This window comes from Melanostigma gelatinosum (assembly GCF_949748355.1).
Source record: "Melanostigma gelatinosum genome assembly, chromosome: 21".
NCBI lineage: Eukaryota > Metazoa > Chordata > Actinopteri > Perciformes > Zoarcidae > Melanostigma > Melanostigma gelatinosum.
In genome coordinates, this window is record NC_136654.1 from 20,358,750 (window position 1) to 20,385,371 (window position 26,622).

The 26,622-nt window shown below is 43.9% G+C and overlaps 1 protein-coding gene across 1 annotated transcript in view; it reads left to right on the forward strand.

The window, feature by feature from the left end:
• Positions 1-11,440: 11,440 nt before the first annotated feature.
• nrg3b (neuregulin 3b) overlaps positions 11,441-26,622 on the forward strand; it is a gene marked incomplete at both ends in the record, with an annotated part of 185,185 nt that continues 170,003 nt past the window's right edge. The window contains one exon of the mRNA XM_079293078.1: positions 11,441-12,305. Within this exon, the coding sequence (XP_079149204.1) occupies positions 11,441-12,305 (865 nt within the window). The remainder of the gene's footprint in view (positions 12,306-26,622) is intronic.

The following is a 26,622-nucleotide window of genomic DNA, read 5'->3' on the forward strand; positions in this document are numbered from 1 at the left end:
CTATATTGATGTTAGATGGAATTTTCTATTGTGGGACACAAGAGCTCATGCTGTTTTGTAGCTTAAGTGTGGTTGTGATATTTGCTTGATTCTGGTATGAAGATGTATTATCCAACAGAACAGATGATGAATATCTTTGTATCCCCTGCGACGCCGTAATCCAGATTATTAGATTGGATGAGGTGGACGAGCAACTGCTGCAACACAATCAAAAACGCCAGTGTGTTTTTCCACTGATAATCATCATAGGGGGAAAGCTATTTTCTGTGAAAGATTATAGTTTTGATGGCATCCTGTGTTAAGATGAAATTCCTGCAGAAAGATAAAGTGTGAGCGTGTTCACTTGGATGTCATTCATAAAGGCAGCGGCCCATAGAGACAGCAAAACAAATCCTGGCGAGAAGATGGAGTGATGAATGTAGCCCTTTTTCTATTCTCTCTCTCTCTCTCGCCTTCCTCTTTAATATTCCATCAACAAACTATGAAGGGTTACTCATGAAAATGAAGAGGCAGAATGGGAGGTAATTTTACTTGTAGCAATCATTTGTTTTGTGGTCCTTCTGGGTTCTCACATACTCCAAAGGCAGCACTGTGCAATGCTTCAAGGTTAGCGCTGAAGTGCTGTTTTCATACGCACATTCCTGGAAAAGCAGAGTGTCTCAGTCACTAAAAGCTCCTGTCTCTGTCTGCTGCTCTGTATTTGCGCGCGTGTGTGTGTGTGTGTGTGTGTGTGTGTGTGCACGTGGGCACCTTTTCTTCTCCTGCCTACACACATGCACTGTATATCAAAAGGCCCCTCTGTTCCCTGAAGTGGAAAAAGGAATGTTTTTCCACCACAAACTGTTGCGAATACAAACACAGGCAGGCTGTGTTTAGCCCTGGCAGCAGGCTAGGGTAAGCTGAATCTCAGTCATGCTATCAATGAGGGTGACATCGAAGGACCCCTGGACCGTATGTGTGTGCATCCTCCGATGGAAGGGCATTTCTCCACTCTCCACTCTCAAATTGAATCATTGGCAGTATGTCATCGTGATGAAATGACTCAACAGTTTCCCCGAGTCATAGATCGTGCGCTGAGAAACCGTCCTTCCACTTTGTTGCTACCAACAGATGTGCAATGGACAAGATTACAGCGAGGAGAAAGGGCCTCTTACAAGTGGCCGATTGTAGTTATCAAGACAAACCTGACGTGTGGAATTGCTACAGTATCACACCTTACTAACACCAGGTCTACCTGACAAGACGACTTTGAATTCCTCCTAATCCGATCCATGTCTTGAAATTGTTTGATCCTAACTGAGGCGAAAAAAAACGACAGCAAAAGAAAAACTTGCGTGGGGAAATAAAAGTCCAGCAGTGGGAGTGACCTTGATGCTATCAACGACAGGGAGTCTGGAATTTGTAGCATCAAAAGGATGACTCATTTAGCATCGTTTCCTCTTTCTGGGGCATCTTTTGCTTCCCCCGCACACATCCCTACGGCTGCCTGATCTGAGTTTCTTGTCTTTGAATGAAGGTACTGACATGTTCAAATCCCACTTATGACAAGCGACTCTTTAAAATGTTGTGCACTTGGCCATTTCCCTGCGAATCCAGACTTTTGTCATCTCACCTATCAGAGAGCGACAGGAGGAGGCTAAGCCCTCTGCCAGCTGAAACGCTATTACCAGAGTGCCAGTTTTCCTTTCCATCTGTGCTGTTTTCCTCTAGCGTCTTTAGTACTTTTCTTACCACAGTCGTGTACTTTGCATTGATTACGTTTCTGCCTGAGTGCAATGAGGCCAAAGGAAGACTTTTCTGTTGGAAATGACATTGCCTCTTGATGTCTGCTGAACCCGATTGGTTAATATGCTTATTGTTTCAGGTGAATAAGTCTTATTTGCCACTTGTTTCGCTTAAACATCTTACTTTGACCAACAAGTCTTAGATTGGATTGTTGGTTGGTCAAACAAAAGAAGGTATTAGTACATCATAATGTAGTACATACTGCATCAATCTTACGATAAAACATTGAACCACATATCACCCACAGCCAACGCAATATATTGATTTCTTGCTAGTATGTGTGACACTGATTTGTTGTTGGAGTTGATTCACAAAGATATATTCAAACTATGGCATAGTTTGCTGCATTGTGAAATAGGAAAATAAAAGTACTAGTGTACTAGTTGAGGTAAGAAATAAATTTAGATGGGCTGAAACTCGTCTATTTAATCTTCCCCAAGGTTGTTCGATTAAACGTTTGGCTTATTGTCATAGTCAGCGCCACTTTATCGTTGACGCTGTGACATATTTATACAGACTCATCTGACGAGGCTCCAAGCTGTTCTCCCGAAAGACGACCTCGCTCCCACATAGCAACGTGTATCTCAGCTGAGCATTACAACCGGCGTGCAGCGCTGCTGCCAACCCCCAAATGACGCACTTTAACCACGCTGTACCAGGTTGCCGATGGTATGAGTGAAATGTCACTTTGACTCAAATGAATTGACCTTCTCAGTGAGGCAACATTATTGCCTCACTGTGTGTGGGGATATATGCAGAAGTATTACCAAGACAAATTCTCTGTGCATGTTTCACTGGGTTACAATGTGTGTTTGACAGTCGGAGGTGTTAAAGTTAATTTACAGTGTGACAATACTGCTTCTTAAAAAAATTAAAGCGTGTCAGCTTCCAATAAAAGTCTTACAAAAAGTGAATGTTGAGTCATTATAATGAAACTCTTTTTCTGTAACAAAAAAACTAGTTATATGCAGCACCCCTCTGCTTTTACCCTTCATCACCATGTGTTTTTCTCATTGTGTCCCTAGGATGTGACACTGGTCAGGGGGCTACCTCGAGCCAATTAAAAAATCCATGAAGCACACACGCACACACACAGCAAACACACACAAACTAATCACGCAACATTTCATGCATTATTAAGCAGGCGTTTGAATAAAACATGAAGGTTAGTGTTTCCCAAATGATTCTCTCAGGAAAAGGGAGGAAACTGTGAACATATTTGTATGCTGCTGTCCTGCAGCTTGAATTAATGGGACGTAGGATTTAATGCTGTTTAAATAGTAAACTAGTTTTAATGGTCATCACATACACATAACATACTACATTCAAATTTTGGTTCTTACTCCAAAAAGGTGAAAGAATTCACACGAACCTCGGCAAAAGTCACTCTATGACGTTGGTATTTCTTTGTAACTGTGACTCAGGAGATTTGGAAAACATTTGATTTGAACATGAATTTGAGGAACAGCAAAATCAGAAGAACGAACGAGAAAGAAAAAAGCATTTTCTCCACACCATTCTCTGTGAACGACGCACTCGTGGTCTGTCTTTGCTGATGAAATATTAACGACAGGTCTTCTTTATGTTTGTAAGTGTATGTGAAAACGCTATGAGAATTAACATGAACAATGGCAACTCAGTAACGATAGAACGGTGTTGTTTTTTAACCTTTGTGAAAAATATGCTAACATTGATGCCTTGTTAAAAAAATGCCAACCACCAAGATGAACCACTGTTGTGTCCCATTGCCAGTCTATACAGTCATTTCTATGCTGTAAATACAGAGAAATGAGGATTTATGATCTATACAACACCTCATTTCACTATAGAGAATAAAATAAGGTGGCAGCTCGTTTCCTACTTACTGTTTGCTTTATTGCGTGTCATTTCCAGTAAACATGCAATGGTAATTTAGTGTTTCTGTTCAAAGAATGATGTCAAAAGAATGTCAGAGGACAGCAAGTACTTCTCAGCCTTCTTTCAATTGGCCACGTCTCCAACCTGATCTCCAGCCCCCAGCTGATAGCTGATTTGTTTGACACGGGCTGCGCTTGACACGTTTATTTTGGCCTCAGGAAAGTTCCTGACTGAGTGAAATGAACCGGAAGTGGCAGCCATGATATGAACTGGTCGAATTCTTTTATGCCGGTATTTGTCAGGAAGAGATTTTATTCGTCACTTGCTGCTCACCGAAAACTCTAAAATGACATGAATTCTGTAATGGATGGTAGTTTTCTTCTCTATTTACTGAACCGCTTGTCTTGAAGCGCCTGCGCTGCAACAGCCACAGCACTTTCTTCCCCACACACACTTTCTATCTCCAGGACAATAGTGCCATTGTTTATTATTCAATTACTGTGAGTATCATTGTGTCCGTCTAAGCGGTTGTGTTTTCGTCCTATTCGTTTTGTCTGCAACTACTGCAACTCAGAAGTTATAAGCAATGACGTAATGTTTAGAAGCTGCTGCCTTGCTCCCCATGGCCTTCCATTCATCGTAAAATCAGCAGATGGAGAAGGCGACAGTGCAAATTCTAACTGAACATGCAATAAAAATGTATCTAAATGTGAAACGTGTCAGTCAACTCAACTTTCACCGCACAATACCGGGTAAATATGTAACTATTCAACGTGGAATTTGCTCCCATTTATATTGCTGCCACTGTTTCTTTCTGTTAGTCTATTCAGGAGCATCTCCTGTCTCTCCCCAGCCCTTGATATTCTTAGAAGTACCTCGGCTCCCACTGAAGAACCAAACGTCCAGGAAGAGAAGTCAGACCTAACTCGTGCTCTGTTGTTGTTTCCACAAAAGTGAAGGACATTGTAATTAAGTCCCAGCCTGCCTCACTGTTAGTCTGTCGAGAATGTGTGGACCCAGCAGCTCTGGCTCTTCAGAAGTAGACACATTGCCTAACAAGATCCTCTGCTCGCCTCTGCAGCAAGGAACCACACATCGAGGTTCTGCTCTGTCAGGTAACCCGTCTGACGTTCAAATGGAGACTTCCCTGTGAACAAGACCTGCAGGGTATTTGCAAGAGCATTGATCCCACAAGAGACGGGATTTCCAAGTAAACGGTTTGGATGCAGCCAGGCAGTGCAACATGGTTTCTCCTGATTAACCCTCTCCACCATCTGCTCATTTAACTGGGAGTAGAAGGCCAAGAAGAAAAGCCCAGCTGCACACAGAAGAGAAAACAAAAGCCCAGACATGAGAGATGAACTGAGGCCCAACGCAGAGATGACGGTCTGTGGAACCCCATGCGATTGTCTAGCTGTGGAGAAGCTATCCAACAATGACCAACATGTCAGGCAGGAAATGACATGACAGGAGAAGACCAGAAATGGAAGTCCACAGCAATGTGGGAACAACTAATTATTACCTCCTGAGGAAAGCTCCATCTGTGCTCTGGAAAGGCCTGATATGTTTCTAGGGCTGGGATCTTAGTAAGGGCATTATAAGCCCCGAGGCTCTGGAATGCTCTGCCTGCAACTCTACGCCTCGCAGATACTGTGAATACTTTTAAGAACCAGCTCAAAACCCACCTTTTTAGGCTGGCGTTTGAGTAAAAACCCATGTCCTAGACCTGCTCTTAAAATATGTTTTAATTTTTATTATCTTTTTTTAATTTTTAATTTTATTTTATTCTGTGTATGTAATTTATTGACCCTAGGGTCACATTGTGGTTTTTTATGTTTTTATTTCTGCACTTTGTGATGTCATGTCTGTGAAAAGCGCTCTATAAATAAATTCCTTTCATTCATTCATTAATGGGAACAGCAATAAGCTTCCCACTGAACCACTGGTTGGAACAGATGAACCCCATTTAAGATCCAATCCTATTCTACAGAGTTGGAATGGGGCCAATCCAAGGCTGCATTCCCCTTTTCTGGCTCCATGCATTCAGAAGTCACACAGGAAGACGACACATCAAATTATTTGAACCACTTTGGCTCGAAGCATGTTCGTTTTTTAAAAGATTTTTTGAGCACTGGACCGATGGTTAACATGCTTGTGCTTGTTCCCGGAGGATGCCCGGACGATGTCCATGAACGCAAATACAAACCTTGGCATTTGCAATGCCGGAGAAAAGCACTATTCACAGTGACAACAGGATGATGTGGCTCTCCCTCGATGTGCACAAGGTTACACTCCCAGGGAAGTTATGTAGATCGGTCTTGGTAAAATAGTGGCTTTGTATGTCTCTGTCCTGGCGACAGGCGTGGCGGGAGGCATTATGTTTTCAGGTTGTCAGAGAGTCCATACGTACGAACATATGTCCCATTCTCGTTATCGTGATAGCTCAGGAACGTCTCGTGGGATTATTTCAAATTTGGTCCTAACGTCCATTTGGACTCCAAGATGAACTGATTCATTCTTGGTTGTCAAAGGCAAAAGTTCATGGCCACTGTGACCTCACGTCCCATTTTTTATCAATGTCTAATAAGATAAAATGATGAGAGAATGCCTCTGCCAACCAGCAAGCTGCAAGTTTACTGGTTGGCAGAGGCATACAACCCTGAGGCGGTAATTCTAGTTAATATTATGCACAGGGGAATAATCAATACAGTGATGGATGTTGCCTTCGTGTATGTCCACAAAGTGAGGTATCGGTGAGCAAAAGAAGCCGATGCCTGAAGCTTTTTTTGACATGTTTTAAACTTTGGGTGACGACTGAAGACCTCATGCACTCGACATCATGCTCTGGATGCACACTAGTCTAGCTTACAGCCTAGAAGTGTGGAAAGTGGACCATGGGAGGCCTCCTGGACAAAGACAGGATAACTGACACAATGGACACTCCTGCAGCTGCCCAACAGTCTATAAGGACATAAATATCCTCAGGCCAGGAGACACCCAGTGACCCAGGGGAATAGACCAGATGAAATGATACGTCCTTTTGATGACAACCTGCAGGCCCGGGATAAGTGAGATAGCAAAGCGATGAACTTTAACTGACACCAATGGACATTCATCAAGGGCAGTAGCCTTAATGGCTCCCTCCAGAAAGCAGAGTGGATTCCCACTCCCAACTCAGGAATATGGGGCATCATGGGCACCTGACCCAGTCATAGGCCATATTATAATATATAACATTATACAGTATATCATCATCAGCTTGGTGCATGCATCACCTACACATCCATCGCCACCTGTAAAAAAACCTGAGAAACATCACTGTTTTACATGTGTATTAGGAATTATTCTCAGGTTATATTTAATCAATTTAAATTGATGGTTAAAGCTACAGTTGGTAACTTGAATAAAAAAAATACTTTTATGTCATTTTCTAAAACTATCAATATCCTGACCGTACACGTGATAGATAATATGGGACAACAAATTGGTTCCTCTGCCTCCTATAAGTGCTCCTCATGGCATTTTCAAGATTGCCCTGCGCAGGAAACAACAACAATCAATATTCTGTTACTGCTTTGCCTTTTTCACGCCTCAAATGTTTCCAGGAACATATTTCAGTGACCTGTATAGCAGTAAAAGGTTAAAGTTTGTGACCAGACATTGAAAACAGTCGAGCCAAAACCAAGCAGCGCCCACCTGACAGAATATCTGTCTCATGAACTACTGTCAGGATAATTACAGTTTCAGCAAATATAACCAAAGATTATTTGCATTTACTGTAGATTTGATGGTCAAGAGTTATATTTTATATTGCGAAACTCTACAATATGTTGTATACAATATATGAGTTACTGTGAGAAAGTTTTAACTGGTTATGGAACAGTTTCAATTTGACGTCTCTATATTAACTATGTAAGTAAGTAAGACATCAGCGAGAAGTTTGGCTATTTCTGTATCGTTACTCTTAATGCTGGGAGCCAACACTGATACCCCACTGCTGGGGGCCCAGGCGGTGTTGCTGGGCCATCTGGAATGGATGGCGGCACGGGAGAACCAGAACCAGGACTGAGCGGGGCAGAATGTCAGATCCTATACTGCAGTGAAATGAGAGGTGACTCTGGCTTCAGAAAAGACGAATGCTTTCGTCCACAGGGACACCAAAATCGAAGCAAAAAGAAAAGTCCTTGTATTAGCTTTAATGTATGCTGTATTGCTACATTGATTCATTTTTCTGACTGACTTGATGAGAAACATGTAAAGCGAAGTGTAAACAATATGCTGCATCTTTCCCCGTGCTGAATGTGAAAGTTGCCTTTCTCGCTCTTTATTTGTGACATATTTATACTCCAGAGAAAATCTCTTCAAAATGTTTCACCCTAACCCGTCATTCAAAAAACAAAGTGTTTCCCAATTGAAACCAATATTTCAATGATTTGAATCAACTCCTCTGCTGAAAGTCCTCCGATTCGATTGTTTTCCTGAGAATCTTCAAATGATTGTGAGCGATGAAAGAAAAAAAGAGCCAGTGAAATCCTGGGAGGGACTGTCGACAGCCTGCCAAGTATCAACATATCGTCAGAGCGGGAAAACACCTCTACTCATGAAGCAGTAAGCAATGCAGTCAGACTCATCAGACACATTAGCAAGCCGCTAATGAAAGATGTGATCTGTACAGAAATATGAATAAGCATGGCGATGTCACAGTGCTCCAATTGTGTCAGACATGTTCTATTATTCATGAAAATCAATTGAGAAACCAACCTCAGGGTGGTGCAAATTGTTATTGTGAAAACAATGCATGCAAAATAGCTTAATTTGGGGACTGTAAGGAGTTTGAAATGCATTTGTGTTGCAATGAGTGATAAAGACAGTAATGAATGATGTTGTTTTGGGATTTTGTTGGAATGATTCCAAAGTTTTGGATCTTGAACCGCGTATTGTACAGACGCTTATATAAGCCGTGTGAAAAAGCAGCAGACATTTTCCTAATTTTCCTCTCTCCTCACCTCCCTGCACTCTCTTTCATCCTCACACAGAGCCACACGTACTATACACGCCATTTTTCAAGGATTATTATTACAGACTATATCCACCCACTTTTTCAACGATTCATTCTATTCTTGAACTTGACGAATACTCCAGTTCCAGCGGTTAACAGAATCAATCATGTTCTGAAGAAGTAGCTTGAAATAATGCCACAACCCTACCTTATCTTGAAGCAACAATAAATAATGAAGCAGAGTACCTCTGTGTCCGTCGGCTCCATGAGTTTTCTTCCACGAGCAGCAAAAGCAGCTGCATTCAGTGGCACTGTGTCAAAAGAATTGGAGACATTGGAGACGTCTAAATGTCTGATTAGCAATTTAACAACCGCAACTTGTTGAAACAGCTTTTTTTATGATTAGAAATTAATCGAGGAACACTGGGTAGTCACACTTTAACAATGAAACAACATTGATGTCCCAGGGTGACAATGCGTGTGCAAAAAGAGACGGCGAGTATAAATTCATGTTACAACTGTTGCTGTTTTTTTTGTTGTTGCTCAAAAACTGTATCTATATTGCATGAACATAGAAAATAATCGAGATCCTTATATTGCATCTGCTTTCACGCACTTCAAATCTTTGTGATGGATACACATTTTCAAATTAGGTTTTTACCCTGAATTGAACTCATATTGTATTTCACGTATTTTCATACAGTAATTTGCTGTTGATTGCATCTGTCTCATCATCCATGCATGGTTCCTACGTCACAAGCTTTTCTTTGATAATACAAACCAAATGCCAAATCTGTCGAATTAAAGGAGCCTTGAATCGACTTGTATCTTGAGAATATTCTTCACTCATATTCCAGTGAGGCTGTGCTGCCGATATAACCTGGGTGTCCCCTGTGCACTGTAAAATAAAGGATTCATCCACTGCCCACAACAGTATCAAGTTGAAGTAGTGCTCTAACTCGGCCATAACTTAGGAGCCAGGTGTTTTGGTTTGTTTGCTCTTGTGTGCCACTGGTGGAAGACATCGGGGTGGCGCCTCCCTCCTCTTCCTCCTTGCCTCTCACCGCATCCCTGGGGTGTGTCTATGGCAGCGCCTCTCCTCTCCAACGCGGTACGTGTGTATGTGTGCCGTGCGCTGCTGTGCTGCCGCCTCCTCCCTCTGCCTCCTATCTGCATCTGCTGCAGAGCTTAGCCAACACGCACCTCTGTTCTCTCTCTCGCTCATCTACCTACCCATTTCTGCCCACCACAATTGTTCTGTTCTTTTCTTTCTTTCTTTCTTTCTTACTTTCTTTCTTACTTTCTTACTTTCTTTCTTTCTTTCTTTCTGCCGATAACGGAGTCAGCGCACACCTACACCCGTGGAGTCCGCGGGGAGAGATGGGGCAGTCACTGGTCGTCACTTTGGAGTGTTGAGGACGGAAGGCGAACCGGAGGAGAGCGCCGGATGGGATGGGAGCCGTGAAACCCACATCACTCACCGCGGATTTAGCGAGCAACCCCTCTCCCCGCCTCCCTCCGCCCTCCCTCTCTCCCTCCCTCGCTGTCTCTCCCTAGTCTTCAGCCTCCAAGAACAGCCGCCGCATCATTTTTTTCAGAGCAGCAGCAGCCAAGCCTCCCTCCCTCCATCCTCTCTCTGTCTGTCTCTCTCCGTCTCCCTTTCTGCTGCTTGCACCACTGTGGGAATGCAGCGAAGGTAAACGAATCGTATGGGCTTCTTCTCTTTCCCCCCCCCTTCCCACCGACACCGGATCTATCATCGCAGACAGACTGCTGCGGAGACACACGGCTGTCACTCCCGGGAAATCCGAGTGGTGTGGTCGGGGTAGGGATTGGACCCGGATCACTTGGATTTACCCCGCTACCCCCCCGGGCGCCACCAGCACCGCCCCATCTCGGTTTCAGATCACATCGGATCTTTCTCTCCCCCCCCCTGCCTCGGTTCAGTTTCGGTGGCTTTCACCGTCTGTCTCCTCCACTGGATTACTGACAGCTGGAGCGACCAGAAGGGTGTCTGGGCATGGAGTGCTATCGGAGGCAAACTTGAAGTAACCGACAAAAGACACCTGGAAGAGGAAAAGGAGGCTCGCTGATGTGCGCAGGAAAGGTCGAATTAACTCAAATGAGACCTAAGAGAATAAAGGGACAATAAGTGCTTCGCATTTCAGGAACTTATGCGGCCGATAATCAACCAATTGAGTGTGGAGACGAGTGCTGCCGTAGCTTGGTTTGTTGATCTATGCACGCACACACGCGCATGGATTTACAGCTCCAGTCTGAGGCGGATCGATATCCTTCTCCGTGCTTTTTACGTCGGCTGTTTTTAACAAGGGAGTGAAGCATCCTGGGATTTATCATCGCTTCGTTAACGCTGAACTCCAGTGAGGCGGCCTGTCTTCTCGCTCCCTCACCTGTCCGTAACCCGCGTGCTCGTGTGGAAGTGTGTATATTCTTGTGCGTATTTGCGCGTGTGTTTGGTTTGTCGTCCGCCAGAGGGAGTGTAGGTAATGTCACTGTTGTGTGCGTTTGAGTGCTTTGCCAGTTTTTAATTAGTAGTAGGTGAATGTGAGTGGGTTGTGTCTGCTCGTGCTTGTGCATTAGTTAATGATTTATGTTTGTGCATGTAGATAATATATATATATAAATATATATATATAGGCTAGGTATTGTGTGGGTACATACTTAAGATGCCCAGCATTTCTTCTGCATCGCACCCCCTTCCTCGTATGTGCCCTTGTATCATTTGGCCACCTGTTTGACCGCCGAAACACCCCCAACAAGACGAAAAGCTCCGGCAGGATGAGTGAGCGTTCCGGTGCGAGCAGTCTAGCGGCCATGACACTGGAGGAGCCAGGGGCTGAACAGGCATCTCCCAGAGCGCCGGGCCCTCTCCGCTGCGGCCCCTGCGCTGTGTGGCCTCGCCAGCAGACCTGGCTGTGTGCCGTGCCCCTGGTAATGGGCTTTGTGGGACTGGGACTCAGTCTCATGCTGCTTAAATGGATTGTTGTGGGATCTGTCCAAGACTATGTCCCCACTGATCTCGTGGATCCCAAAGGTAGCATTGGACAGGACCCCATATTTCTCTCCAAACCCAGTGCCATGCCCAAGGGCCCCGACATTTCCACAGCCACCACCACTTCAACTGCCTCCACCACGGCCATGGTGTTGACTACCACGCCGCTAGCTGCCGATGGTACAGCTCCGGCGCCAAGAACTCGATCGGGGCCACCGGCGAACCACTCGGCCAATGGCAGCACTGCCAATGGAGATGGCAGCACTGCCAATGGAGATGGCAGTCACACCCCGCACCTTCACAACCGTGTCGGCACCCGCATTAGTGGGACTGTGGTTACCACCTCCACCACTCGCGCCACCCGACTCACCCCACCACTTGGCAGTAAGGAGGTCACCCCTCGCAGCACTGTTAGAAAAGGAAGCAGCACCGGCGGTGGACGCAACGGAGCCGCCAACTCTAAGCCGGGGCAGACCTCTGCCACCGTCACCACGGCAGCATCCACCACAACTACGGCTACCGCCAAGGCCACCGCCAAGGCGCAGCCGACCACCTCCCAGCAGGCGGCGCCAGTCAAGCCCACGTCACGCTGGAATCACGGGCGCCAAGGCAAGGGCCCGGCCACACGCCCACACCACCGCTTCCGAACACGTAAGTTCACCTTCGGGGTTTATGGAGAGTTAGTGCGGTTGTGTGAGGTTATGTATGGAACTGGAGATGAGTGTTACACAAGAGCTCTTTTCTGGGCACTTGCAGTAGTAATAGTGGTATGTCACTATAACAGCCAGTTATTACATGCAACTGTGTGCCTGCATTTAAAAAAGAATAACGTCTTATATGACTCATGGTCTGAGAATATGCATTATTTATTTTTATATCCAAATGGAAAGTGGATACTACCGCAGCTCAACATTAATCACATTCATTAGCACAGATAGATATCCGGGGATATTCTCAGTACTTTCACCCCTCTCGTCTTTATCTTTCACTTGCGCATTAATCCGATAGGAATCTTGGGAGTTAAAGGCAGGGCCCCATCTAGTAAAACATATTTTATTTGGTCTGCTTGAGTTGGGATGTTGAAGCTTTCTGATGTGTCATGTGACTGAGGACGGCACATTTGTGTTATGAAAACAAATAACAGGAGCTGGTGAGGTGTCGAAGCGGGATAAAGGTTAGCTTTCACCTCCTGTCTAGAGGAATCAGATATAGCAAGGCCACACATCTCATTTAGATCAGAGGATACTGGGAGCAGATTGTCGCAGGTACTGCAGGGATATACTGGGAGAGAGAGAGAGACAGAAAGATAAGGCACAGAGGGGAAAGTAGATGTATGTAGGGATGAGAACGAGGTTGCAATGGACAAGTGGATAGAAATGAGGTAGGCAATGGAGAGAACGAGAAGAAGTACTTTGACAAACAACAAAGTCGAAGAGGATGGCAAAGGAAGAAAATGCAGGAAGCATACCAAAGCAGGGGAATGATGAGTGGGAGCTGTGAGCAGAGAGAGAGATGGCAGATGGAGTGGGCTAAGTGAGAAAAAGGCTTCAGGGAGATATAGGGCGTAAAGCAGGGTAGCTGTGAATTTAGCATTGTGTAAAAAAAAAAGGCTTCCTGATTATTCATTCCACAAGGGGCATGTTTTTAACATCACAAGGCATAGTTTTCAGACGTGGGTGGGGCAGGATGCGAGTGCAGTCATGAGTATTGCCTTTGTATTGACTGTCGGATTTTTATTCTCCAACTCAAAATAAATTCTGTTGAAACTTTAAATGGGCAGCTTTGACTTAAAACTCACGTTTGGTTCTTGATCATCTGTGTTTAGTTGCATGATTTGCTTTAGCTTTATACAGTTGCACCAATGCAAAGGATCCAGGTCCAGTGGCCAACAAGTACTGTCTTCAAAATGTCATGTTAATAATATGAGCTGAGTGGGTTTACCAATTTAGGGAATTAGCCCCCCCCCCCCCCCCCCAGCAAAATGCTCCAATCTGCAACGACAAAACTTTAATGTGAAAACTGAAACCTTCATTTCTCAACGTTTCTGGTGTTGATCATACGTTTGTATGGCAGTTCCTGTTGACTAAATGATATCCTGTCGTTCACCAGTTGGAAAGCTTCAATGGCGTCGATATCACAGGCTAACGGTGATCAGAGATCATTTTGTTTCTCTCAACCTCAGGCCAAATATTTTCCGTACAGCTGGTTGGACATTGGGTATTAAACTGTATGTATTCTGTTTGCAGTTGAACAGCTTTTGAGAAAAATCACTTAAACTTTGTAGTTTTCCCAATTGAGCGAGAACATTGGCTGTGATGAGCTTGAATTCACAAAGCAACAATGGACTCAAGTATAGAAATTCCAATAGACAGTCCTCAGACTCCGCCCGCACTATAATCCACTGCTCCAGAGTCAGTCATGTCACTCTACAAAGAGCTGCCAAACAGCTGAAAGCTGCCAAACCGGGCAGCCCCCTAGTGTGAGCATCAGGACGCATCTGTTTGTACTGTATACTATAAAAATGGCACTGCCTTCGCTAAAGCATGCTTCGTAAAGCTGCACTCAGTTAATATTATCTTTCACATGTACAAGTGATTCTCAGTGGAGGCTGATGTTGTTAAGTCTCAAGCCTACATGTTGACATCATGGCTAGTGGGCTGCCCACTTATTCAACCCATTACCCATGCATTTAGTAAATATCTAACAGGTGGTACTCTACAGGCACCAAAACACATGTCTGCTGTCCTCATTGTTGCAAATCAATGGCGACAGATCGTCCCAGTGTTTTATTCAACTCTATTTCAATGAAGTAAACCAGATCTTGAAAATGCAGACCATGCTTCTAATTCTTTGAACCTAGATTACAAAAAGCTTTAAAGCTTTAAGCTCTCAGCCCCTTTCTTGTTTGCCAAAAACATCACCATGGCAGCAAGCATTGTTAAAGTAATAATTGAATACGTCAGTGATGAAAACTTTGCTGCAAAAGTAGTCATATTTGTAGAAATAGATCCTGTCTCCTGACAAAAAAAGACCATTGATATTTTCAAAGCCATGGAAAGTGTCATATTAATAGCTCGGTACCTCCACCGGAAAGTTGTGGCAGTCTGACATAAAATATGCTCATCATTCATATCGCGTGTACATATTAAGATACAAAATTGTGACAGCAAATGCCTGTTTTGTAAGGAACGTGAAATGGGAAGTAAGTCACCCAGTTTATCACATCTATGCTACACCTGAAAGCATGTTTGTTTTTCATTCGACATTTCAGCTTTATGATGTTTTATTGAAATCTCTCCTTGTAGTGAAATTGCTGCAGATATTCCTCATGTACAGTACATTCTCAGACCCAGGACGAAATGGTTTCCTTTCATTGATGATTGTAGGTTGATTGCAGACTTTAACTTGTTCCTCGGTCATTCAGTCGGCAACCTCCGGAAATAAGTCTGATAGTATAGAAGTCTATGAGAAAATGACCCTATTCCTCACCTGATTACCTCAGTAAACATCGTACACATGGGTTTATGGCCTCAATCGCTCGTCCCAAGTCTTCTTCAATACAGCATGATGTTCATTTAGCAAATTATGGTCCTATTCAGAGTAACATAGACCAAAAAGCAGGGTATGCTTTAGGGCGTGGCTACCTTATGATTGACAGGTCACAAACACAGCTTTGTCCAGTCTGGGAGTTGTCTTACAACTTTAACCCTTCCACAATGTGTTTTCAGTTCATTCAAGAAATTTGTAACATTTTGGTTGCCTAAAAAGTCTTATTCAGCGTTCGGTTGTACTTACGTCCGCCCTATCAAATCACTTCCGGTTGCAAAAAGCCAAGTTGGGAACGGGTAAAAACCAAGATAGCGACGGTCAAAATGCCAAACTCTAGGCTTTAAAACGGGAGTCTACAAAATACTGGGTGACCACATTCACTTGTTACTTACAGTCTATGTAATATTTAATATTTAATTTGAAGAAAGACATTTGATGACAGAAGAAGCATGAGTTTCAACATGTTGACGGAAGTAAAACTATTTACTGATTGAATTCACCAGTTGACTTTGCGGCATTCAACCATTTTTTGGAGGTCTTATTTCTGAAATTTCAGCCCTCCTTGAGCAAAACCACAGCTGTGAATCCATTGATTAAATAGTCATAGGTTCACTATCATGCTTTCACTTCCAGTATTTGTGAACACTTTGAATTTAAACCAGATCAAACAACAAACAACGTTAGGGAACATTGCTAAAATGTAATGGTTAGTGTTAAGAGACCACTGTCACGACTTATACGCCCAAGGCTACGCTTTGTGTTAAATGGCTTCTTGTTGCTATGGTATTCTCCCCCGTGCCTCGTATTGACAATGTTTGTATGGGCTAAAATATTGAAGCATTCTCTTTACTGCATATTGCTTTAATTCACACAACTTCTGTACTGTTTATATTCATTCACAAAACCCTTATGTACAGTATTTATGTGCCATATTAGATGCAAAACACTAACACGGTATTCTTGAGGGCAAAACACTGCCGTTTATGGAGCAAACGTCAGAGAGTGCAGCTTCTTCTAAAGCTTGGATGCATCAAGTTTGTAGATTTGTGCAGTGTGAAGACACACAGAAAATGTCTCAGCTGACGATGAAACGCTCTGGAAAACATGGCTTCGGGTGCGTTTGTCTTTACCCACGGCCAAGTCATCTCATATTTTATGTTAAGTTGTTTGCTAATGCAGTTATACTGTATGGTCTCTGGTTTCACATTATCTGGACTGCGCATAGGAGGCAGTAACATGTTTTTTCCCCCACTCTACTCGTTGCTGTTTGGTGAAGATCTAAATTAATTTCTGTGTCCTGGAAGAAAGACAAGCCCTGTCCGTTGGGGATAATGACATATTTTCCCTACTCCTCTTGTCTTTTCCCCCCTCCTCATTCTCCCTCGCTCTCCCTCTTGCCCCATGGTTATTGTGTCCGCTCTCAGTGTCATTGTGTTTCTCCATCTATTTTTGCTTTGCTTTTGTGCTTTCCATCTTCCTTCATACGTTAGCTCCGCAGCTCATATTCATGAGCATATGGGCACAGAAATACTGGCACACTTTTAACACCAAGACGAGCCTGACGCATGCGTGTGTGCCCAAACTCATGAATCTATCGTTTATTTTTCTGAGGCCATTACGTATCCGACTCCACTCTCTACATACAAGCCCCATTGGCTCGTAAGTAGGGAAATAACAGGTGAATGGAGCAGAGCACAATGGATGCCTGTTGGGGAAACCATGGACGCTGCCTTGGCCCGGGGCCCAATGCCACTCTCTTCTCGCTTGTGAGGAATCTTCCTGAGGGAAGTGTGGTTTGTAATTCCATGCACATCTCGCTTGCCTGATTCCCGAGTTGTGAATCGCCAGCCACATTGAAATTTTTGTCAGGCAATTCAAGGGTCTGGTGTTGCTCTTCAATGGCATCCATGGCTGTTTCACCCAGTTGGGGAAACAAGCCAGTCAGTCAGCGCCTTTTGTAGGTGAGAGTCATTTTGTCATCTGTGTGAGAGCAATCCACAGCTATCAAGGCTTCTGAAACAACCAGAACAGCTGTGAATTGAAGGATTTGTTTTTAACAGATGAAAAAGCGTTGTTGCTGTCATCCCCATGGGTTTCATTTTCAGTTGGCTTCCCTGGTAATTATGAAAATGGAAGGGGAGGATTCAGTCCTTCATCTTGAAACCACTTGTGTAAAGGTATTAGAATTTTTGTGTTAAGTGAAGGGTAAAAGCTGACTTCCGATAGCCAACGCTGATGCAGATTCTGTCGCCCGAAATTGACGTCAAGCAGATGGACGCTTCAGTCACGGGGATTGGTCGGGGCAAAAAATAGACTCCCTCCCCAAACAGAAAGCAGCTTCACAAGAGGCCAATGTCAAACTGAATACTGGAGCGGGAACGAAATGGCATTTCGGTCTGAATAACAGGCTCACCTCATACCACTATGGAGTCAAAAGCCAGTCAGAAATTGTGCCACGTTTTGTATTTCAGCTAGGAAAACACCGGAGAGCGACACAGACGTCCGTTTTCGATGTTTTCTCCTGACACTCCTGTTTTTTTGTTATTTGTTATTTTCCTGACTATACATTAAGCCTGCACAAAGTACTACTGTAGGACCAGTGAAGCGTGTAAGGGGGATTACAAACAAAGATATAAATCCAGTTTGCCGCTCTTTCTCTCTCTCCAGGGAGGTCAGGCTCAGATTTGCCAGGCTGCCTCTGAGGCCCCTCTGTCTCTCCTGAGACACGCTCTGCTTGTTCGTTGAGGCCGACCCAAGCAGAGCCGCTTCGGCACAGCGTGTGTGTGCAGCTGCACCGATTTACAAATATTATCCTCGTCAGAAAAAGCAAGTTCTTGTGCCTCAGCTTTTTATCATTTCCGCCGCACAGTTCTTGAAGACCATTTGGACATACCTGTCTGACACAACTATGGCCACTGTTCGTCAAAATCTCAGTTGCTTACTTATTTAAAATGAATGGGGATTTCAGTAAAGTGCTTGCATAAATGCTGTGGTACCAGAAATATCAATTATTCATGTTAGCATTGCTGGTGGAGGCAATAGCAAAAACCATGTGCTCAGTACATGCTACAGTACATGTGGTCCTTCTGACACTGTGAACCAACCTGCTCCCATTAGAGTTTTTATTGCGCAAGAAATTTACAGATACAATCTCAAGTTGTTTTTCTCCCAATTAATCAGACAGATGTCTTAAAGAAAAGAAAGAAACATCCTTACTGTGTAACGTTGGCTTATATGAGATTCATCCGAGAGCCAAAGATGTGTTTACACTATGCACATGCAAATGAATGAAGCATTATGCAGTGTTGGCTCTGAACATCTAGCTAGCAGAGACACTTGACACTGATGGGCACGAATTACAAAGCAGAATACATCAGTGTAGTCAGTGGGGTAAGGATTCGGACAAATGATCCCAGAGTGACAGCCCGGGCGAATGCTCGGAATTTTGTGGGAATTGATCCCATGCCCTTGCCGTTGCAAGTGGCCCGCTCTACCCACTGAACCTCACTGAATCAATAAGAGGGGGGGGGGGGGGGGGGGGAGGGAGGGAGCCACGAGAAACGAGGGCTGAGAGAGCGAGCGAGATGGAGAGAGAGAGAGAGAGCAGAAGGACAGAAATAGGGCGTGTTGGTTACAAAAGGTGAAAAAAAACCAAGAATTTGTTCGGGCGAAGACTGTCAAACCATGAGAGCATGCTCCAGAAGTAAGGAACCAGCTGCAAGGTAAAGGCATATCACAGTTGAGTGAATGAGGCGTGGCCATATATTTTACATATTCATATCTCAGACCACCATTCTACCCGTTCTATTATTATCGCTCTCATTTTTATGCAGATTGCCCTCAAGGTGTTATCCACATTTTAATTTTCTTTCACTTCAAACCTGTCACCACAATGTCTCTGCGATGGGTCCTATACAGAACTGAATCAGCGAGTTATGTAAAGCAGTGGAGGTTATCAGTGTATTATCTCATCTTACACATTATATATACATTTTATGGCACCAAAGGGGTGTTTGTGAGTGTTTATAGAATAGCAGACCTGCAGCTTTCTGGGACTTTGTTCCAGATATGTGGAGCAGAAAAACTGAACGCTGCTTCTCCATGTTTAGTTCTGACTCTGGGAACAGAAAGTAGACCGGTCCCAGACGACCTGAGGGGTCGGGATGGTTCATAAGGTAGCAGCAGATCAGAGATTTATTTTGGCCCTAAACCATTCAGTGCTTTGTAAACCAACAGCAGGATTTTAAAGTCAATTCTTTGTTGGACAGGAAGCCAGTGCAAAGACATCAGAACTGGAGTGATGTGATCCACCCTCCTGGTCTTAGTGAGGGCTCCTCGCTGTTGAAGCGGAGACTTTGTTTCCGCTCCGGGTCATTTTCCGACGAATGAGGAAGTCATGGGGCTGACAAACATCTGGAGCTCCGGAGCATCGCTCTCATTTAATTAGTTGAAAGCACCTGTCCCAGTAGTGGAAGTGGAGCGCATTCATGAGACTACAAATCGTTATGAGCCGAAATAAACATAACTAAGCAGCAGCCCGCAAGTGATCACGGTTCGGTCATGCACCTCCGAATTCAATCTGGCACGGGCGGTTCCCATGATCAATTGTATATCACAAATAGTGCACTGATAAAACACTATTGTAATGTCTGGGGATTATAGGAGATGGGCCAATTATTTTGAGAGGCTTCTGAACAGCAGGGTTTTCATTTTGAGTAAATGTGACCTGGCTTAACGTGTCTGTTTCCTGGTCCGACGGGACTGTTTTACTTTCCTAAAAGAAAATGTGGGTCTGAGGTGCCCTGTTTCTAATTTCCTGGTCCGTATGATAAGAGACCCGTCCAGAGTTGACAAATTTCTAATTTCGCAGTCAGATATGACACAATTTCTGTTTCGCGGTCCGAATGATGCGAGACCTGTCAAAGTATGACATACCTTCTAGTTTCCCGGGTGAGCTCACCCGGTCTGGTTGTGCTGAGGCAGTCAGACCCCAAACCTGTGGGGGCCGTAAGACCCCCAACCGTGCTGTTCTACGTTCTCTCTTGAACCCCCCTATTCTGCTCTGCGGTCTAAACGTGACCCATTACTATCCTACGCTGCGGTCTCAATATGACCCCACCTATCCTTGTCTGCGGTCTAGCTTGACCCTCACCTATCCAGTCCTGCGCTCGGACCCTCCGCAGGGCCGACCCCGCCATATGTTTCAGGATCTGTTGAAATCCTACCATACTCCCCTAGGGCTATCTAGACCCGCCCTATCCTGTGTCTGCGGTCTTCCAGACCCCCGTATCCTAGTCTGCAGTCCGTCGTGACATTCCTCTATCCTTTGCTTTGACTCAACCGGTCATCTTACCTCTGGTCTAACCTCTACTTGTTCACATTCTACCCTTAGAGTTCTCTCATGACTAATTGTCTATTTTCTTAGGAAATTCACCACAGCAGTAAGGTATGTATGTCTGTATTTATTCATTTATTTATTCATATAAATAAATGTCTTTTTGGGGATTAGGCCTGTTGGACCTCAGTATCCCTACCCTCGGTGATAGTACTTCAGGATGGAGTCCAATCGCCAAAGACTTTATACTTTTGCATATTTGACGCTTGTATAATAAATCATTGTTAAACTTATGAAACAAGTCTCTCCTGATTGAAATGTAGCTCAAGCGCAAGTTCAATCAGGAAGACACTCACTAGTAATCGCTGTCTTTCCTCTCCTTGTAATTACTCTATCAGCTGGTTGGGGGCGTGCACTTTTAAGTAACCAACCAGATTCGGCACACCGGGTCCTCAAGCCAATCATATCGTTGCTGTCAATCTTTAAATAGTGTTCTCCTCTCTGCTGCTGTCAGGTGTCATTTCAGCTAAGCAGATGCAACCCTCCTCCACCCCAGTCACCTCCAGTCAGCATCACAGTCAGGCTCCTGATGCATCATCAGTGCAGCAACTCCTTTCATTACCACCACCAGTGTCTGGACTCCAGGGGGGATTAGGCCTGTTGGACCTCAGTATCCCTACCCTCGGTGATAGTACTTCAGGATGGAGTCCAATCGCCAAAGACTTTGCACTTTTGCATATTTGACGCTTGTATAATAAATCATTGTTAAACTTATGAAACAAGTCTCTCCTGATTGAAATAATGTGTCCATAACATTCCATGTACTCTATGCAGGTAATCTTGTTGTGTTTATCCGATGCTTTTGAGTGACATTTGACTCTCGGGCAGCAGTCGGGGGACTCATCGTGAAGCTGGCCTCCTGGAGTACTGACTGAGGCCATCTTAGGGCTTCTTAATGTCACTGTGATTTATGGAGAAAAAATGTCCACCTGGAGGGTGGCAGAGAGAAGAAGAGGGAGGGGAGGGGCTGAAATATTAATGTATGGGAAGAGAAACATGTGCGTTGCCGGAAGTGTGAATAATTGATGAAGCTTCCCTTTTATAAAGTGCTTGAGATGTCCCGTGCTCAGTTGTCTAATGGCACAAGGATTTGACTAGAAATCCAGCGATTACAATTTTATTGGCCAATTCCGATTTCTGATTCATTTTAAAAGGCTGACCTGCCATTTTCCTTTTTCCAGTTTCGACGTGTTGTCTTTCAGAGGCGAAGGCACCGATCGTCATATGTGGCCTTTCATGGTATTCGGTCCCTGGACACAAAATCAGTAAAAGTTTAGATGTACATTTGGCTTCTTTTTGCTCGTCTCTTTTCATAAATGCATCAAAAAGCCTCTCCTACAGAGTTAATAGCTACTAATTTGTCCACAAGGAAATAAAGGTGTTCTTAGCCTAAGGGAAGAAATAATCCTAATTGAAAGTAAACAGTGGGATCATTATTGTCTGCGAACATGACTCCCCCACTTTACCTCTTTTCAAATTGGAAGAAATGGAGAGTAGAGAACAAGACTGGGTTTAGTGGTGCTGATGTGTGTGTGCTATGGGGAGTACTCTCCAATTCACTCATTTTAATCACATGCTGTCATGCCTACTTACCCACGAGTCTGCCACGGTGCTTTTTTTGTGTTTTAGGAATGGATACTTTGTATCGGCCTGCTTATGAAAAAGAAAAACCCGCCTCATTCATTCATTCACCCACTCCTTCATTCATTCACTCGTCCAGTCATGTGCAGAGAACGCAGTGACTTGCTGATAGCTCAAGGGTCACTGAGATATAGTAGTGCATGTGGCTGTGGCAGCGCAGAGAGGATTACAGTCCATCATATCTGATCTGAGACTGTTAGATCCCAATATTGAATTACGGACCCTGCGGGGTCTCTGGTTCCGATATCAATTTGCAAACGAATAACGCGGAAAGGAAAAGGATGAGAGTCGGGGGTAGGTGTTGGGTTGGGAGGGGGTTGTGTGGCTTTGAGGCAGTTTTGGTGGGATGCGTTGAATCTATGGTAAAAGCAGACTTTTTTCTTCTTTTTTTTGTTCAAGAGACTGCAAGTGGCCACACAACTGCAGTGCCATGTGGGATTAATGTATTATGGAGCTTGATTCCTTCCCTATTCTGTTGGATATATGGTCCCATTTTGGAGGGATTACAGCTGCAGTGGCTGCATAAAGCCTTCATTAACCATTCAAATATTTATGGCCCACGTACCCTTTAAAAGCAGTTTAAAGGGTTATAAAAAGGACAGCGCTTGCGTGTAAGACTTTAAAACCTGCATGATATATGTGTTTGAGTTTTATTGTGTTACATTTGATTTCCTTTTTTAAAATGATACTCAAGTAGCAATTCATATAGACATAATCTCACTCACTGTCTGCCACATTGTTGGTATCAAACATGCCCTCATCCTGTTGGCATGAAAACAAGCCCACAGTTCTAACTGTACGTTTGGCAGCAACTCCTCCAAACATCTAAACCCTCGCTTTATGCCACATGGAAGGGATACTTGAAGTCACGACTTCAAACTGAGGTGTGCGTGGCATGTGGAACGGGATTCCTCACTGGCGCTGCTTCGCACACAGCATCTGGGTACATGACGAGCCCGCAGGAAAGTGTCGATTGCGGAGGCCATGGTGTCCCGGTCGAGATGGAGAGGCTTGGTGTGGCGCGTGGAGGCGGAGGTGGAGATAGAGGTCACCTCTCTTTCTCTCGCCTCCCTCCCACTATCTTTCATGCCTCTATACTTAGGGTCTCCTATTTTTTATTCTCATCCTCCTGTCCTCTATTTTTAAGGCCAACACTCGCCTCTGTCTTTGCTCTCAGTTCTTCTTTATGGGCTTCTTTCATTCTCCTCTCATTGCTGACAGGATGAATAGCAGCCAATGAGAGCTCTTATCTTAGGAGTGCACCGGAAGAGATAAGAGTATCGTTCATCATTCCGTATTACCGACCGTCATTACACCCTGCAAAGAAATCCTGAGGAAATTATGATAAGGAGCCAAGACTATTTCATTGTTATTATGAATTATGATGGTTTTCTTTTTATTCATATCGGCCTCTGAAATCCTTCAGTTCTCCATATACTGAACCTTAAAGCTGCATAGATTTGACATGCCTAGTCATCGCTCAGTGGCTTACATAATCATGTCCGTCTTTTTGCACCTTACTTTAAATATCAAATGGGATCTCAAGTGTATTTGTGATTGTGTAAAATCCTAATGCTTTGAAATAAATGACGATCCTCTGTACTCACTCCCTCAGAAGACAGAGATTTATGAAAACATACCTCAGAACCCTTTTCATCTCAGTTGTAATGGTAAGTAACTCCTCCATGTGCTGTCTTCCCAATATATCTGTTCACCACGACTTTAACAGTGTCTCAGATAATATCCTGAAAAGTAAAAACACATCCATGAAAACTGCGGATGTAAAGACTCTTAAGAAGAGTTAAACTAGATATCGAGGTAACTCTTTTACGTTTCAAACATTCCTTTGAAGGAAGAATACAAGAAAGCATTGGCTTTAGAAGGATTAACAACTTGAAGTTTATGTGTAATGATCAAAATCAACAATTTTTAGGATTTATTAAAGTTCAAATCATATATTCAATATGCTTTTCTCAAAGCCACATCACTGTTTCCTAACCCTGCTTCGGGTTCTGGCTGGTGCTGGACACATCCGTGTACACACCTGGAAAATACAAACAGAAAGGCCAGTGCGATAGTACAGCGTACTTGCAGTGGTAAAAAGGAGTCTATCGCCTATTTTTTAGCAGGTTTCCCCCTGTTAAAAAAACCTAAATATACAAGCTAATGTAGGAGGAAAAATAGTATCCAGAATATTCAAAATCCTGCTGCAAGTCTTCTGATGAAAACTAAAAAGAGAGAGCCTATCATTCAAGTGGAGTAATGAGCTATGTTAACAGCGCAGCATGTTTTGAAGAACACTGGCTCCATGTATCATTAGGACCCAACTTTAAAGTACTTTTGATTTTGCATAAAGCTTTAAGTAGCAGAGGACTGGCCTGCACTGTGGATCCTGCGTTGTTTGTGATTGGTCCACAATCTGACCACGGTCTGATCCTTCACTGTTGATGTGTTAGTTGTTGAGAAGCTTTGCAGCTTTTAAAAAAAATAACTCTGCTCCTAAACTGTGGAATACCATTCCCAATGGATAATAAGGAAGCAGCTAAAGTGAGACAGCTTAAAAGACGTCTTTTTCAGTGGTCTTTGAACTAGTCCGCATGTCTTTTTAGTGTTGAACTACTTTACCTCACATTATTGTGTTCTGCAGGGTTCTATGTGTTAGGATAATGAGTATGTATGTATTAAAACATCAATATAGGCACATCGATTATTTGGGCTTTTTGAAGTATTTGTGTTCCCAAATATTCAATAGGAAGAGAAAGAAAGATGGACGAATGCCCCTTGTGAAGTTACAGAAGATGCCATTATTTTTCAAACACGATGTCAGAAGCCCCATGTGTGCTGATCGTGGCATTGATGAATAGAGCGGGAGCCTGAGTGGAGAGAGAGATGGAGACCGGGATCGACTAAGGTCCTCTGATGTTATTTTCCTGTGGGTTCGCGCAGCTTGTCTCATGTGGTAATCCATGCATGGTAAAACCTTATCCATGTGAATAATGTCAACTCACTCCCAAAGATAACAAGACAAAAGCCCTTGCCTAGCGCTCACTCCAGAGTGTGTTTCATATTCCCCTAATCTGCCGTTTTACATGGCTCTGTTCTATGGATTTGTTGCCCAAGCTTGCCGATAAACACAAACATATACACAAACGCATACGCTTTGGACTGTGTTAGCTTTGCAAAGTTGCCAATGGTGGACATTTATTTCATTTCAACTGCGTCGAGCGCCCTTTTTCGGTTTGAGAAAACACAATTGCGAACACATGTTGGCAACACCAAGTAGGCATGGGAACAGTGTGTCGACAGTGTTGTGTGTGTGTGTGTGTGTATATGTGGAGTTCTGCAGGTCTTCAGTAGCATAGTGTAAGGATCAAAAAATCATAAAAGGACATTTGGCAGTGTAGTTCATGCTGAAAGTGGCCAAAGAGATCCAAGGTTTAAGAGCACTGAATGTCTACGAGACAGAAAAAAGCATCCATCACATTCACACCCAACCTGACAACTCGGTGAATTATATATTGAAAGTTCCCCCCCCCTCCCCGAATATCCAGGCAGAGACATCTTTCTCTCCATCTCTCCCTTTCCATCTGATGTGCTGCATTGAATCATTGATAGGACATCCACAACAACAGCACTGCTCCCTATAAAACACCTGTCACAGACAGCCTGAAAGGAGTACAACCAGAGCGAGATGTGGAATCTGTTCTGATCTTTTGAATGGTGAACATGCGGCAAAATGATGCATAGTGGGGCCGTGTATACAAATAGTGGTAAGGTTACGCTGTTTGCTGCAGTATTACTGATACAGCACTTGTATGTAGTCTTGTTATGTACCTATACTTACTGAGGAAATGAGAACACCAAACCCTATTATCTATTTTCCATGATTGCCATTAATGGAACGTAATGATGGGTTCGGTCACGGTGCAAGCGAGACACTGCCGTTGTCAAGTGCACTCTTTGATCCCAGCTGGAGACAGGGATGCTTCTGGAATATGATGGAATATTTTATTGCAGTTGTGTGAAAGCAATTGGTGGTGCTGCCTCAGTCCAATGGTTTCACCCTCTCCCCCTCATAGTAAGTTAAGCTTTAAAGCCTCAGCTTGCTACCCAAGTGACTATTTTGCATGTTGTTACTCCTAAATCGTCTGTTTTACAAAAGGACTGCGCTCCCTCTGATTTTTTGGAGAGCGCGTGTGTGTGTGTGTGTCGGGTAAAGCCGGGCTCAGACTACAGGCTTGCGTCACCGCACATAAGGAGAAACTTCACTGATGTCCTTCTCTCTAATCTCAAGCATGCACACATTACACTATTTGAAAAATAATGACGCATCGCACACTGCAAGATATTATTGAGATTATTGTGCCAGAGGGAGCAGTGCAC